General features: G+C 39.8%; 3 protein-coding genes across 9 annotated transcripts in view; all 3 read left to right on the top strand.

Annotated features, from left to right (window-relative positions):
* pcnt (pericentrin) overlaps positions 1 to 3095 on the top strand; it is a 33057-nt gene extending 29962 nt beyond the window's left edge. For 5 of the 6 annotated variants that reach the window (XM_047337566.1, XM_047337564.1, XM_047337565.1 and 2 more), the window contains 5 exons: positions 369 to 592; positions 683 to 771; positions 857 to 977; positions 1087 to 1214; positions 2635 to 3095. In XM_047337566.1, coding sequence (XP_047193522.1) covers positions 369 to 592; positions 683 to 771; positions 857 to 977; positions 1087 to 1214; positions 2635 to 2666 — 594 coding nt within the window. In that variant the 3' untranslated portion in view covers positions 2667 to 3095. The remainder of the gene's footprint in view (positions 1 to 368; positions 593 to 682; positions 772 to 856; positions 978 to 1086; positions 1215 to 2634) is intronic. The other variant, XM_035609800.2, reaches the window with a different exon arrangement.
* A 655-nt stretch (positions 3096 to 3750) lies between these two features.
* On the top strand, positions 3751 to 9972 carry senp2 (SUMO specific peptidase 2). Of its 2 annotated transcripts, none has more exons than XM_035609802.2 (17): positions 3751 to 4083; positions 4703 to 4764; positions 4865 to 4977; positions 5438 to 5504; positions 5616 to 5697; positions 5880 to 6042; positions 6281 to 6387; positions 6499 to 6575; positions 6962 to 7010; positions 7093 to 7165; positions 7269 to 7406; positions 7497 to 7628; positions 7968 to 8192; positions 8390 to 8469; positions 8582 to 8666; positions 8754 to 8849; positions 8939 to 9972. In XM_035609802.2, the coding sequence occupies exons 1-17, from the start codon at positions 3905 to 3907 to the stop codon at positions 8999 to 9001; spliced, it is 1791 nt and encodes a 596-aa protein (XP_035465695.2). In that variant the 5' UTR covers positions 3751 to 3904; the 3' UTR covers positions 9002 to 9972. The 2 variants fall into 2 exon arrangements, with proteins under 2 accessions (XP_035465695.2, XP_035465694.2); XM_035609801.2 differs by having other exon boundaries at positions 7081 to 7165.
* A 401-nt stretch (positions 9973 to 10373) lies between these two features.
* Positions 10374 to 14930, top strand: LOC118286469 (transformer-2 protein homolog alpha-like). Its single transcript, XM_035610945.2, has 8 exons — positions 10374 to 10564; positions 12060 to 12193; positions 12314 to 12473; positions 12914 to 13102; positions 13367 to 13482; positions 13597 to 13785; positions 13980 to 14050; positions 14208 to 14930. The coding sequence occupies exons 1-8, from the start codon at positions 10532 to 10534 to the stop codon at positions 14216 to 14218; spliced, it is 903 nt and encodes a 300-aa protein (XP_035466838.1). The 5' UTR covers positions 10374 to 10531; the 3' UTR covers positions 14219 to 14930.
* The last annotated feature ends 243 nt before the right edge of the window (positions 14931 to 15173 follow it).

The raw sequence follows: 15173 nt of genomic DNA, 5'->3' as shown, positions 1-15173 counted from the left end.
GATGAATTACTCTAGTAGTTTTCCTTACTGTAGATGCTTTTTTTAGTCTACATCAAAAGATTTGACCTGATTTAATGTCTTGTTTATAAATCAATATAGATTAAAATTATATAATACTGATTATTGTAATATTAGTCCTAATGAAAACCTGACTTTAAACTCATTGTTTTGAGTGGTGATGCTTGGCTTTAAGTAGTAATATAAAGTGGGTTCTTTAATTAAGCAGTTTTGCATTTACTTAAGCGGTACTTTTGTTAGCTTAACTGTGAAAGTGGTATTGAAAAGCTGCAGTGGCCAGTGTCACTATCCAAAAAACTAGTTATTTAACACACTGACGTACTGTACCACATCTGTTCACTGGTTTGCAGGTGCAGCGTCTGTATGAACGCTACCTTCGCGCCGAGAGCTTCAGGAAGGCTCTGGTGTACCAGAAGCGTTACCTGCTGCTGCTGTTGGGGGATTTCCAGCAGTGTGAGCAGTACACACTGTGTGTCATCGCTAATATGGGGGCACGGCCCTCGCCCCCACTCTCCTCCCGCAGACCTCTCGGAAGATTCAGGGCTGTTGTTCGAGTCGTCATCGCAGTCTTGAGGTGTGTTTTACTTGTACAAGCATGTAAAAGTTGTTTGAGTTGTCTGAGCCTTGTGTTTCGGTAAAACATACTCCACACTGTCTTTTTCAGAATGAGGTTCCTGACCAGGAAATGGCAGAGAGCGATTAGAAGATTATCTGTATCTGGGACTGTCAATGGGCATGCTCCAGGTGAGTTCGGTGAGCCCAGTTCAACATAACATGCATCACTTGACTGTGTTAGTGTGAGTGGGTGGTTTTTAAAAAATCTAAACATCTATTCCAGGGCCTAAAGCTGAAGTTTTAAGGCAGCAACAGCCAAGATCAAATTATGACTCGCCCCCGAACAGAGATACAGTGTCAGCTCTCGTCCCACCCAGCAAATCGCCCTTCAGGTTGCACAACAGGTTTGGACCACTCTTCAGCAAAGATTGAGACTCCAACAGAAATATTCAAGTTACTTGTCAGTCAAATTAGAGTAATTTTCACTTTTAATGTGATCTTTTCTTTCTTCAGGTCGTACTCCGGCACCACTCTGGCCTCGGGGCATTCGGGGGAAATGTCTCAGGATCCAGAGCGATCCCTGACGGAATACATCCACCATCTTGAGAAAGTCCAGCAACGGCTGGTGGGAGCCAGGCAAGGTGAGAAGCATTGGGTGAATCACGCGAATTGAATGGACCGAGGTGGAAGATAAATAAATAAAATCACGGGTGATGGTCTCCTAATAATATCACAGTATCTTTTATCCCACATTATTAAGAAAAGAACTTCCTGGGTTCAGAGCACCTGATTAATAGAAAGTATGTTGTGAACACAGGACACTGGGTGTATTATATAGCTTTTAAGATGCATGCCTCTTTCTTTGGTCACTCTCTCTCCTGGACGAGTTCAGCACAAGACGGTACAATTGATTCTAGGATGATTATGATGTTGTGATGGGCAACCTGACGCTTCCTGGGATCCCACAAAACCTCTGTGCTCTATCATCTCCCAACCCTAGTAAGCAAGACTCATTTAGCTGTGCCCCCTAAAGAGGAAAGGAGGATACAGTCCGCCTGTTCCCCTAATATGCTTGGTTATCGGCAGCGCTGGCTGCAGGAGAACAGGACGTGGCTGTACCTGAGCTGCTTGTCGCCACTTTACCTGAATGGTCCAGGTGAGTGTGAGTGTAACGTACTCACTCCACCAAACAATCAAGCGGCACAAAGCTCCTCTCAGAACTGGTACTGGTACTGGTACAGCAGAGTGCACTAGATGTTAGAGATGATAGCACTCTGGTCTGTCCTGCTGGTGTCTGACCCTTATATAATTCATACCAGTGTGTCATTACATTTTGAAATTTTTCTTTTTTTTTCTTTACAAGGTTGGTTGACATGAAATTATCATTAGTAATGTCTTGGTTTTTGTTGTTGTGCTTTGACTTCGTGGTTGGGAAACAACTGAGATTTAATTGGGCTGCTGTATTCAGAAGCAGAAATTAGATTAAGAAAAAAGTATTCACGCAAATGACAAAAGATTTATGATAACTTTGTTGTTTCTTGTATTAAAAAGCTGTTGCTGTTTGTTGGATGATCAAATGTTAGAGCTTTCAATCAGCACATGAATGTGCCAAACACAAAAGTTTTCTGTGTTTGCCATCACTCCATATTCACTGTATTGTATAGTGCACTTTATTATTTCAAAATTGTGAAATGTATCCATTGTAATTTTTCTTAAATGTATACTGTATTTTTTATGAATTCATCCATCAAAGATGCAACAATTGGAACGAGAGTCACATGCGCCATGTGTGTCAGGGGATGACACTATTTCATGACATTAAATTGTTAAACAATTTATTTTTAAGAAAATCCATAATCTCGATAAACAATTTAAGTTATCGTCCATTTTGAGTCAAGATTCATGTTTACTCAAAGGAATGCCAGTCAGAACATCACCTGGGGTGTTGTTGTTTTTATTGGTATGATGGCTTGGTTGCTATTTATGCAAGTTTAATCTTGGAATAAAGGTTGTTTGTTGCCTTTTCTGATATTTTTTTTGTTTGTGTGTTGTGTCTTTTAGGTTCATCGGTTCTCCAGTCCAACCAAAAGTAATCCGTCCACTGAAAGAATGAATGTCTCCTATCTACATGCCGTTACAAAACTGTCCATGCCTTACACATCTGTAGAAATATGTAGAAAGGATATGAAATGTGTGATTTTTACATAAATTATTTTTTACATTTTCTATTGGAACTTTTGTATTCACCGAACATGGGTATTTTGAAGGTAGCTCTTGAGATGTTGCAAGAACAAAGGCTTTTGTTTCAAATATTGCTGTTAGTTATTTTTGTACTAACGTTTTATATATTGTTGTTGCTATGTAAATAAGACTGGTTTTACACTGGAAATCCATGATCAACATAGCTCGAGAGGAAGGGTACAGTACATTATTGCAAAAATGTGAACCATATGTGTTTTTGTATAACCTATGTTTCTACCAAAAAGTTAATAAATATTTTAAATGTGTGATTACAAACCAAACAGACTGGAGTGTATCTCATGTTTGCTCAGAATTTCTGTAAATCCTGGGGTATCTTACATCTTTGCACGATTGAAAGTATTTCAAGACGGAAGTTTGTCATGTTCTCTTTATTTATTCAACCTTTGATTTAGGATTAATGATTCTGCATTCAATTTATTTCAAGATCATATCCTGCAAACGGGTAGTATGCAATAACCATGCAAACGTCCTATTGGATAATATAGCATAAACAGTAGACCAACAAAACGTGGGATACTCATTACAGTTCACATTTACTTTTTCAGTCCACAATATTGTTTGTTTTCTTAGTATTTTAACATAATTTTTGCCTTCATACATGACAAATTGACTGATTTTAAAGAGTTATTTCCACTATGGTTCTACACTCTTTTCTCAGTATTTTTCTGACAAATCTTGACCATTGTTACATAACCACTTACTGATACTCTGAGCAGCTCCGCAGCAGCCAATGATATTCTGATCTGCCACTGACGCTCTCTACCGTCTTGCTCAGGGGGTTCGTTCGTTTACAGGCTCTGCAATAGCCGCTCGTGTCACCGTCCGGCCGTACTTTCGCACCCCGCCCACGCGACCTTCCGTCGACGCTCAAAACGTTCGCACCGCGTGAAACATCAATGCCGTGTGACGCACATCCTCCGCGCTCCAGCAATCAGCACGGCGACGCTAAGCTAAGGTAACGGCGGGCGGTGTGTGAGTGTCGCACATCGCTATTTGGCCTCTTCTCCGCGGTGAAATAGTCCTGGCCCACGTAGAAGACCTCGTTACCATTTTCTCGTATTTGTCTGGGATGTATGGATGGATAGTTGACGGAATCTCGTCGCTGTTTGAGCCCGCTGCGGGGCAAAACCCCACCGAGTGGCCCGGGAAAGGGAACGTTGGCGCGGCGGTGTCCACGCGACCCGACGTGATAGCTGGAGCACAGCGACAGGAGAGTCACGGCAGACCGGCTAAACGGAACTACCAGAGGTCGGTTGTCGATGAAAACGATCGTTTTTGTATTATCTATGAATTAACGTGGTGCTGAATTATCGCAAACATTGACTGCTAGTGTGGTGAAGTCGGTGCGCTATTGGCAAACTGCTAGCTTAAAAAATATATACCGTCATAGCGACAGGTTTTAATTAACATTGATTGCTAAACTGCTGAGCATCAAACAACTTACTCTCACTTAATAGTCCATATTAACTCTAATTAACATTAGTCCGCTCATATGATGTTTGTAGACACTGATAGTTGCGCTGTATGTTGTACTTTATATTATTGATGTAGAAGTGCTTCTTCAAACTTTTGAGTCTATCAACCTGCACCGATGCGTCACGTGTGGGAGAGGGATCACTTGTTTTCTGTTGAATCTTAATCTGAAAAGTGACCAGTAACTGTACCTGATATATAACTGTGGTTAATGTGCGATCAACTGATTGATATAAATAATCACTTAAACTACAAGTAAAACTGAATTAAAAACTACACTCTGCATTATGAATTGAATAAATCTGTGGTCACATTGTTGAGATCACAACACTGAGACAATATTATTGAGATATTGTCAGTCACGTATATCAATTTGTGTATTTTACCATTACAGTGTTGATGTTGCAGGCAGTGTTTGCCAGAGTGACCCTATAGAGGTGAAGAGACGCAGGCGAGGTTTGTTTACTAAAAATACAACACCTTGATATTTATGCAAAAAAAAAAAAAAATAGGCAAATGAAAGAAGGTTGTTCATTTGTGTTGTCCTCTGCTTCAGATGTAGTCATCAGCTTTGTGAAAAAGACTGTGGCCGGGGTAGCAGGTCTGCTCAGGCTGCGCAGCCCGCTGACAACCAGGTGTGAGAAGCCTAGACGTTATGAACAGACACAGGTTTGTGCTCAATCGAACTGTACTGAACAGAAAAAATATGACAAACAGTTTAATGGTCTAGCTCAGTACTACCTAGTTTACTTTAAAGATGCACCTACTCACCTTTTGTAGTTTGCATATTCAAAAAGAAAATCTACAAAAACGTGACTATAGTTAATTTGCCTACATCAAACAACCTAGTATTAAAGATTATACGAGAGGCAAGATGTTAAATAGACATTGTTGTCTTTTTTCTGTTCAGCAGCGTGAACGGGAAAGAAAAATGCTATCACAATATGCTTAATCAAAGCATATTGCATTGGAGAGACATTCTGATAACACGGATGAACTGCATTTCAAGACAAACCCAGTAGGGTGTAGAGTTTGAATATCAGGAAGTAACGCCAAATTATGTTTGATGCGCTGGTGTTATATTGTGTTCTCTATCTTTATGGTCCCTGTATTTCCTCTGTGAATTCAGCCTGTCACATTGATGGGGATAGATGAGCTCCACACTTCATGGCTGAACAGTACTGAGTGGAGAATGGGTAAGTGTGGGGAGCTTCTACTGCAGGAAAATGCTGTTTTTATCTCAGTTTGCCTCATTTGTACTTGTTCCTGTTTATAATCCCCATCGTCATTTTGTCTCTATTCCACAGATAAACCAGTCGGTGGAGTGAATGAGAGGGGTGGCAAGAATCCCTTTCAGAGCTCCTCACCTCCTTTAATGAGGAAACACAGGCAGGTGGTGCAGTTTTTAATATTGTCTTCACTCCTACTCCACATCACCAATGTATAGTTGCATCGCTGCTGTTGCAGCATTTCATTTTTTTTAATCATATTTGTTGAGCCGTCTTATTGATTAATGATGTCACCTTTTGGAGATGGTCCCTTTCTAATATATGTAACATTTTTGAATCCAGTGGGACGGCACTCTCTGCTGGTCTCCCTGACAGGGAGAGGAGAGGCTCCCTTCAGCTGCTGCCCTCGAGGTCAACTCTGAGGGCTGGAACCGCTAACTCTGACCCAACCTGCAATGGCTTTGGTCACAACCGCTGCTACAAGCCCAATCTCACCGTGGAAGAGGTAAAATAATTAATTAATTGGCTTAATGCTTTGTTTAGTATAAAAATACTAAGCCTCTGGTCTATGGAGTATAGTAAACTGCCTTCATCTTTCATAAATTGCTGTTATTAAATAAATTACCCTTGCTTTCAGGGTGCAGTTTTGAGTTAAATTTATCGAGAGAACCACTTCAGTAATCATGCTTTAAGGCTGTTCACCATTTGGCTGCATTAGTTATGTGTTTGTGTTTTGCCTCTAGGCCATAAAGCAGAATAATAAGGAGCACTACAGACGCCTACTGGAAATGGTGACAGAAAAATACAGCAAAAGTCAACCACTGCCTTTCAACCAAACAAAACCACAAGAGTGAGTATAACTCGTTAGTCATGTGGAGTTTTTTGGGGAAATCTCACCGAGATAAACCCTTGGACATAAACAGAGTCGTGCTTTCTTATACCTTCCTCCTTTTGCTCCCAGTGAGTCACAGAGTGATCACAAACCTGCTGCTTCAGGGAAAACATTTGAGTCAGTGCCCAGAAAGACGGGATACACAGGTAAAATACCTCGACAGACATTATTCACCTCTTAAGATTATAGCTTTTTAAAAATAATTTGTTGTGGGTAGTTTTCAGTGAAGCTTTGGTCTAAGACGGCCACACAAACAATTATTTTCATTAAATGAATTATACTGTCATTGTCAATTTAAAATGCTATCACATTTTATAAATCCCTGTTTCTGTCAGAGCAGTCGAAAAAAATCAGAATATATTACTTTGATATCACATAAGAAACATAAAAGCTGTACAGTCTCATATTCCCACCAGTTCATAACTAAACATCCCTTTTCACATTACAGTCAGCTGATTCAGTGTGTGTTCTCATCAGTAAGAATGTTTCAGTGAAATCTGCCCTGTCGGATTGACGTTTGTGTCTTGCGCAGCTGCCCCGAGCATGTTTACATGGAGGAATGCATCTGCTACCAAAGACAGGTCAGTGTAGTGTGTCTTCATACGTGTTTGTGTTGTGCATGTTGATAAGTTGTATTTCTCTTACCGTTAGTGTGATCTCCAGGTGGGCTGGCATGACTTTCAGCAAGTCATTCAGTGGCGGCTTCGAGAACACCGAGCCTGTTCGGAATGCAAAGGTAGCCTTTTTTTTTTGCTCTCCACCAACATGTCGAAGTCTCATTAAGTTATCATTATGGATGGGAACACTAATGTAATTTTGTCATGTCGTGTTTGTTTCAGAAACATGCTGCAGAGCTGGACCTCTCGACAGAAGTAGCGACTCGCCTCAATCTCGTGGACAGAGAGACTGTCAGCCGGCCCGACGCACACTCTGCACACACAAGGCACAGCGATGAGGACATACCTAAGCTGACAAAAGTGAGATTTAACGTTTCAGAGCATTAGATGTAGTCTCACTGTGTTTACATACAGTTTATGTCACTTCATATGGTTCTTGTTTTTATGCAGGAAATGGCAGCAGAGGTGTGCGGCGCTTTGGCTCAGAGTGATCCTAACCTTGTTCTCAGTGCGGCGTTCAAACTCCGCATTACACAAAGAGACCTGGCCACACTGCAGGAAGGAGGCTGGCTTAACGACGAGGTAAGGTGCAGTAAGAAAGGTTTAGGAAGAAGTAGTACGTCTGGAATGCCAGTTTAGATTTTCTTTTTATTATTATTATTATTAATAATAATTTATTTGCAATACACTCAACTTTGGGGACATAAAGACATGTGGGGAAAGGAAAGATTCAATGGACATTCTAAATTCTGTTTTAGGAAGAATTGATGTTGGTTAATGCAACTGTGATGATCAGAACAGTGTGAACGGTTTCTTAGTGAAATACTAAAGAGCAGCAGGATGTGTTGATATGTGACCAATGTCTGTTTTTAAAATGTATTTAAAAAAATGCATTTGTCTTCTTCTGTTGCCTCGGTCAAGGTGATGAACTTCTACCTGTCACTGGTCATGGAGCGATGTTCTGGCGAAGCAGCAGGATTAAAAGTCTACTCGTTTAGCACCTTCTTCTTCCCCAAGCTTCGGGGGGGAGCGGGCGGGCAGGCTGGAGGACACGCTGCTGTTAAGCGCTGGACCAAAGCTATCGACCTCTTCCTCTACGACCTCATCCTGGTCCCACTCCATCTGGGTGTCCACTGGGCGATGGCTGTAAGTCAGAATGACAGTCAGTGACTGTAGATGCATCACACTTCCCTCTGTCTTATTTCTCATTTAAGTTGATTTCAGGGCTGCAAAAAAATAATTATTCGGTCGCTTTAATGTTCCTCTGCAAAACGTCGTAGAAGGGGACAGGGTTAGTTTCACTTTATATTTTATCTTTTTCCCCCCTCTTACTCTCATTCCAGGTCATTGATTTTAATTCGAAGACACTGAAGTCATATGACTCGATGGGCCAGAGACATGATGACATCTGTAGTCAATTACTGTGAGTCCTCGTGCTTTTAAGATTTGGTTGTCTGGCCAAAGCAAAATGATTTTTCCATGTTTTCCCCCTGTGTTATTACATAATGAACAGCATCATTGTGCTCATTTTCCAGACTCTATCTCAGAGAAGAGCATAAAACAAAGAAAGGCAGAGACCTCGACAGTGCCAAATGGACTATTGGAAGCTTGAGGGCCGCTGTAAGTAACAAGAATTAATGACCTGACACTTGAACAATGTGTCCTTCCCTGTGAGATGAATGAGTTTACCTTGTGTTTGCCTTGTAGGATATTCCCCAGCAGAAAAATGGCAGTGACTGTGGTGTTTTTGCTTGTAAATATGCTGACTATATCGCAAAAGGAAGGCCTCTAACCTTCAAACAGGTATATATTGTATATTCACCTAATAACATTGTTTTTGTTTTATTTTATTTTTTTAAATCTGAAAATATCACCCATCTCTTTCTCTACAGTGCCACATGCCTCTCTTCAGGAAGTTAATGATTTGGGAAATCCTCAATCGGAAGCTGCTATAGAGTATCGCAACAATCACCTGTCCATTAACCGCCTAACAACAGAGACTTTCAGAGCAGGAGTAACATCTGTGTACAGTAACTACATGGAGACGGGGGGAAAAAAGTAATAAGTGGGCCAAAGAAGTGGACAGAAATCTAACCCAGTCTTGTCTGTTCTGGTCTGTAGAAATCAAACGCTAGTCTTAAGATTCGCTCATGTCCCTTTTCCTGTCAGGGACATGATAATGTTTTGTAATCTCTGAGTTATAATTGGAGGCAGTATTAGGATGTTAGGAATGTATGTATTGTACAAGCTTTGGCACTACTGACTGAATGGCTTTTTCTATTGGCTTTTGGATTGTTTTGAAGTACTGCCTGAAGTGCCTTCAGCCCTCTGACACTGAGCTCAACACAGAGCATGCTTCTTTTGTTTGTTTGTTTGTTTGTTTTTTGTAAATTACCGAGTCAAACATGATTCCAAGTCACTTCTGAGGAGCAGGTCTCAAAATCCATTATTTAAATTGCTGCAGTCAGTGATGTTTAAGTGTTATTTGGCTGTTCTCTTCCAATTATGATTGACACAGTGGATGGCAAATGAATACATGAGGTTGTGAAATTCAATATCTGACAAGATAGAAAAATAAAATACCTCCTTTTCAGACATAAAATGCATGGTTGAGTGTTTGCAATATGTAAGTTTTGCTATTATTTATGACTTGACTGAATGAGAAAGTCTTTATGGAGTGTGTGTGTATATAGTTTGATCTTCCTCGATGAGTGGAGCATTAATAGTTGGTTGCTCATATTTTACACAAGGCGCTGTTAGATCTGTAAATCATGATCATAATGCAATAGGCTACTTAGGGCTATTTCATTGACTTACAGTATAGTATACTGCATAACAAGCTACTGTACACATGCATGTTTGACTTCATGCTATGAAAATGTGACTTTTCTTTTTCCCCTGTAATAAAGTATTTTTTTAAATTGGACTTGGGTGTTTGAAGCGACTTATGCAGTCATCTGTAGCTAAGTGGTATGAATCAATATTATAATACACATGTAGACTCTGAAGTCTGCTGGAGAGATTATGGCAATGGAAAATTAGCGTGTAACAGCTTTTTTTTTGGATTTGATTAATGAATAAGATTAATATTCATCATCAAAACAAAAGTCTTGTGACTAGAGCTAGGTAACAGGCTTTGTTAACATCTCTACTCTTAACATTTAAACTATTGTAGCAAAAGGACATGCTACATCTGTAGTCCCAAAACTAAGATTTAAATATACTGAGACCTATTACATTCAATCGTAATTACTGCCCTTAATTATTGTTAAATCATTTTATTTTCACTTTTAATATTTAGTCATTTTGCGCTTTTAATCTGAAAATCAAACCGGAACAGGACAACGAGCGCTGTCAGTTGCAGAACTCACTTTTCTGTCCGGTTTGCTTTACCGGTAAATTCGGTAGTATTACGTTGAAATCAATCGTTAAAGCTAGGGAACCACGTACGTTGTTAGACATCTGTTTGTTTTAACAACGTAAATATGAGTGACAACGAGAAAGAGTTCAGGGAGCAGGTGAGAAAAACTGTTCATAAAAGACGTTAAGCTAGTTAGCTAACGTTACCTAGCTAGCTTGGCTATGTCCGCAGTTCTGCTAATGGAAGTAGTTTTTGTTTTTTTTAAAGCGACCTCAGACCTGAGCGACTTATGTTCTTAGTGAGAGTAACAGTAGAGTTTTGTGTGAGTTATCATAACTGATACGATTTACAGTTTACTCTAAGTAGCGTAACGGTGCCGTAATGTTATTGTAATGTTTGCTAAGCTAACTAGCTACGGGGCCTAGAGAGCATCGCAGCAGACGTCACCCCACTTACTACTATACCGCGTATTAGCTGCTCAATTGTTATTAGCATCAAGTATTGAAATATATTACCAAATATAACCAAAATATAAGTACTAGTCAATATGCAGATCAACGTCCAGTTTTTGTGTTTTGTGAATGGCTGTTTAAGAAGAACGAAAACCATCAGGGCTGCAACTTCTATTTTTACCATCAATGAAATTGTGTTATTTTTCGATTAATCGGTTATTCGTTTGGTCAAAAAAGTGATTTCGGTTTCAATCATTTTTTGAAAAAAGCTCAAAAAGCTAAAATTCTAAATTAAGAAGTTTAAAGTCACAGAAGGTTTTATTGAATCAAGTCATATACATAGTTATTTTTCTGTCCATTGACTAATCGATTAATCGACTAAATGTTGCAGCTCTTTAATGCCATAGCGAGCTAACAGACAAACATGTATTCAGCTAATCGATGTTGTTGTCCTCGTATTTGCTATTGTTTTCTTTGTACTTTTTGGTTTTCAACAGAAGCCAACATGCCTTATCACCCTTGTTTGTTCTTTGTTAAGGTTGAGGTTGGAAGAAAGAAAAAGCCGCAAGACGTGTCAGATGTGAAGTTGTTGTTGTTTGAAGCTGATGGTGTTGATGCATGCTAATGTGTTGGATGCTGAGCAGAAGCGATCAAGATCTGTCCCCACTACTAGTGTTGTAATGGCAGATGGTAAATGGGGGAAGAGGAGGAGAAAAGAAGTCATAATGTCAAAGAGAAGAAAGAAGAAATGAAGGGTTGTTTTGAAGTAATGAAGTTAAAGAAGTAATGAAGTTAAGATCAGAAGTTTACCAGGGTATGAGTAACTTCCTAACAATCTGCTCTATTATTCCTCTATTTCATCCTTTTCTTTCTCTAAAGCATGCACTATTTCCTTTCTCTATCACAAATATCACTCGTCAATCCTTCCATATGTGTAAGGTTTATTTTGTGTGCAATCATAATTTCCAGCTAAATTGTTTTAAATTTGAACTTTGAATACTTGTTGCAATGTTTGACTACGTAATCAAATTCTAAATTATTTAGTGTCAAATCTGTTATATGCCTATATATGGTGAACTCCTTTCTGAAAGAGTCATGTAGAGGGCGAGCGCACACTCGCCTTCTTTCTCCTTAATTCTTGATTTTTGACGAACCCTCGGCTTTTAGAGTGTTTCTGACTTGGATGTCTGGTCTGTCCAGGACTCTCGTCCCGGCTCGAGGAGTGCATCCCCTCGGGGATCTGCAAAATCCACCAGCCACTCGCCAGCACACTCCAAAGATGGCTCCCGCCATTCCAGGTCCAGATCTCATTCAGGATCAAGATCCAAGTCTAGGTGAGACGGGCATCAGTTTTCAAAGTTAGTTGTGACTCGTGGATTCTTGAAATATATTTCTAAAACAGTTACTTTCCTGTGTATAATGAAAGTAAAAGTGACGTCGATGTCCATCTGTAGGTCCCGGTCCCACAGAAGCTCACGCAGGCACTACTCCCGCTCTCGATCCCGCTCGCACCGACGCCGTTCAAGGAGCCGATCTCGTAGTGGGGAGTACCGCCGCCGTCGGAGTCATAGCCGATCCCCCATGTCAAACCGACGCAGACACATTGGCAACAGGGTAAGGTTCCTGTGGGCCTTGTTGTTCGTAAAGAATGTACTGGAACTGAGAAAATCTTCTTGGACAAACTAGTTATTTTGTAGTTTCTTGATTTGAGAAGATTATTTGTAAAAATCTTCTCAAATCAGAAATGTTCAGAAATGAACATTTCAGAAATGTTACACCTATATTGATTCCAAACATAATCTGGCAAATCACCAAATAGTAAAATTTTCTCAACTATCACCTGTAACATTTTAATAGCACTTAAGAGCACCCCACCCTATAAATTGTGCTACTTGTACACTTGTATGAAATATGAAAGACACAATGCTCATGTATGTATGAACATCTTTTTTCATATTTCCTTTCAGATATCCAGGTGCTACTACTATATCCAGAAGAGCAGACTTTAGTAGCAGTGATGTGGAAAGTCATTTGCTTACTATTTTCTCTCGCAGGCCAACCCAGACCCCAACAACTGTCTGGGCGTGTTTGGACTGAGCCTCTACACCACTGAGAGGGATCTGCGAGAGGTTTTCTCTAAATATGGCCCTTTGAGTGACGTCAACATCGTGTATGACCAGCAGTCTCGTCGGTCGAGAGGCTTTGCCTTTGTCTACTTTGAAAACAGCGAGGACTCCAAGGAGGTGTGGAGAATAAGATGGGGATATATCTGTTTAGTCACAGGAGAGACGTGATATGAAGTGAAATGTATCTTGCTTTGATAAACATGTAATGATATGGAAACTTGTGTAGCTACAGTCCAAACTAGAGTCTCTGCTCATGGTGACAACCATCATGTAAATTAGTTTAGTGGTAGTTGAATAAATGTATAAGTCTCCTGTATAAAAGAGGTGCAAACTATTCAATTTTCTTACTAGATGAAAAGTCTACTTCTGATTTTGTTTCAGGCAAAGGAACGCGCTAACGGCATGGAGCTTGACGGACGCAGGATCCGAGTTGATTTCTCCATTACTAAACGAGCCCATACCCCCACCCCTGGAATCTACATGGGCCGTCCCACGTAGTGAGTGTTTCTTTCTAAACCACCAGCTCTTTATATTTTGATTTTTGGATGTCTGGAAGCTGCTGTGTGTGATGTCTTCCAGGCTGCCAGTAAACTATATTGTGTGCTTTATAGCGGCGGAGGCGGCAGCGGAAGCGGAAGCGGAGGTGGTGGTGGCGGCGGCGGCGGCGGTGGCAGTAGCAGCAGTGGTGGTTCATCAAGGCGTGTCTCAAGGGACTATGACAGGGGCTACGACAGAGGCTATGACAGAGGTTATGATCGTGACTATGATCGTTATGATGACCGAGAGTACAGATCATACAGGTAAGTTCCTTGTGGCCTTTTTGACCAAGTATTTCACTTGATGTTTATTGATCGGACTGCAACTATTAACTATTTTAAAAAAGTTATTTACTGATTAGTCTTAAGATTGAAAGTGGATGATATTAATGTAGCCAGATGCCTGATTAAAGGCCTGAGGTTAATGTGATAAGATGTGGTTTTCTTTTTCTCTACAGACGCAGATCTCCATCTCCTTATTACAGCAGGGGCTACCGCTCTCGATCCCGGTCCCGGTCCTACTCACCACGTATGTTTAAACCATGTTTCTATCATTCAGCTTAGAACTTATTTATTGATTTGCAATTCATCTAAAAATTCAGATTTTTGTGTAATCTTGTCATTGTCATTGAAACAGTTTGCAATTTATTTCACATATTCATATTCTTTGTCCTTTTTTTCCCCAGGTCACTATTGAGAGCAGCATTAGAAGAGTCAACAACACATTCATTGATAATGTTTGAATTGCTTGTTTCTTTTTGTTTAGTTTTTTTTTTGGATCAGGTTTGTTATTGGAATTATGTATTAAAGGTTGAAACTGACAATGAAATTGTCTGAAAATGCTGTCTGTCACCACCAAAACATTAAAGATAATTTTATCTTTAAAGAATCATGAAAAGGTGTTTTGCCAAAAAATTGATGTGGCAAAAAATCAGTAAGCTTGTAAATGGGCAAGGCTCCAGTTCTGCATCAAATGTTGATAACTTCTCACTTTCATCAAAAAATGTGAACTCATACTTTGGATAAAACCAAATTGCTAACATAAATCCAAAGCACAGCCTGTTGTGAATGATTGATATGCTCGACTGACTTTATTTTACATTAGAATGATTTTCTGTGAAAGTTATATACACTTTCTTATTTTGCTGTTTGTTTTTTGCTGGTTTCTTTGTTTCTTTTTGGTGGAATGTTCTTTTTTTGGGGGGGGGGGGGTTGTACATAAGCAATAAAAAAAAATGTATTTGGGTTAGTAGCTCTGTTGTCTATAACACTGTAGTATCATCTAATGGTCGCATTGTCCCAATGATTAAGAGGCAATTTTGCTCCAGGTATTGTACCGTGAAGTCCTATCAAACTCTCTGGAGTTTGTATTTTTTTTCTTGACAGAAATAAAACATTTAATGCTTTGACTTGACGTGTGCACCATCATTCCATTTATGAATATTTTGGGGAAATAAATACTGTATAAATCACTTATATAAGGGTCAGATGATTATGTTATTTCTCATTTGATTAACTTTACAATATGAGGGAAAATGAAACATTAACTGTGGAACGTGCCAAATTACTCACTAAGCTCACTAGATATTTTAGCCTTTCTTGCTCACTCAACATGTTTTAGATCTTATGTCAGATCACAGAGAGTGTGATGT

This window comes from Scophthalmus maximus, chromosome 15 (assembly GCF_022379125.1).
Source record: "Scophthalmus maximus strain ysfricsl-2021 chromosome 15, ASM2237912v1, whole genome shotgun sequence".
Lineage (NCBI taxonomy): Eukaryota > Metazoa > Chordata > Actinopteri > Pleuronectiformes > Scophthalmidae > Scophthalmus > Scophthalmus maximus.
The sequence above is the reverse complement of the archived record's forward strand: the minus strand, read 5'-3'. Positions and strand labels throughout refer to the sequence as shown.

Excerpts from the sequence above, each read along its gene's own strand:
- senp2 (XM_035609801.2), top strand. The coding sequence starts at position 3,905 with ATGTATGGATGGATAGTTGACGGAATCTCGTCGCTGTTTGAGCCCGCT. Across the intron at positions 4,084-4,702 it reads GCTAAACGGAACTACCAGAG|TGTTGATGTTGCAGGCAGTG; the intron begins GTCGGTTGTCGA and ends TTACCATTACAG. Across the intron at positions 8,850-8,938 it reads GGCCTCTAACCTTCAAACAG|TGCCACATGCCTCTCTTCAG; the intron begins GTATATATTGTA and ends CTTTCTCTACAG.
- LOC118286469 (XM_035610945.2), top strand. The coding sequence starts at position 10,532 with ATGAGTGACAACGAGAAAGAGTTCAGGGAGCAG. Across the intron at positions 12,194-12,313 it reads GGATCAAGATCCAAGTCTAG|GTCCCGGTCCCACAGAAGCT; the intron begins GTGAGACGGGCA and ends GTCCATCTGTAG. Across the intron at positions 12,474-12,913 it reads GCAGACACATTGGCAACAGG|GCCAACCCAGACCCCAACAA; the intron begins GTAAGGTTCCTG and ends TTTCTCTCGCAG.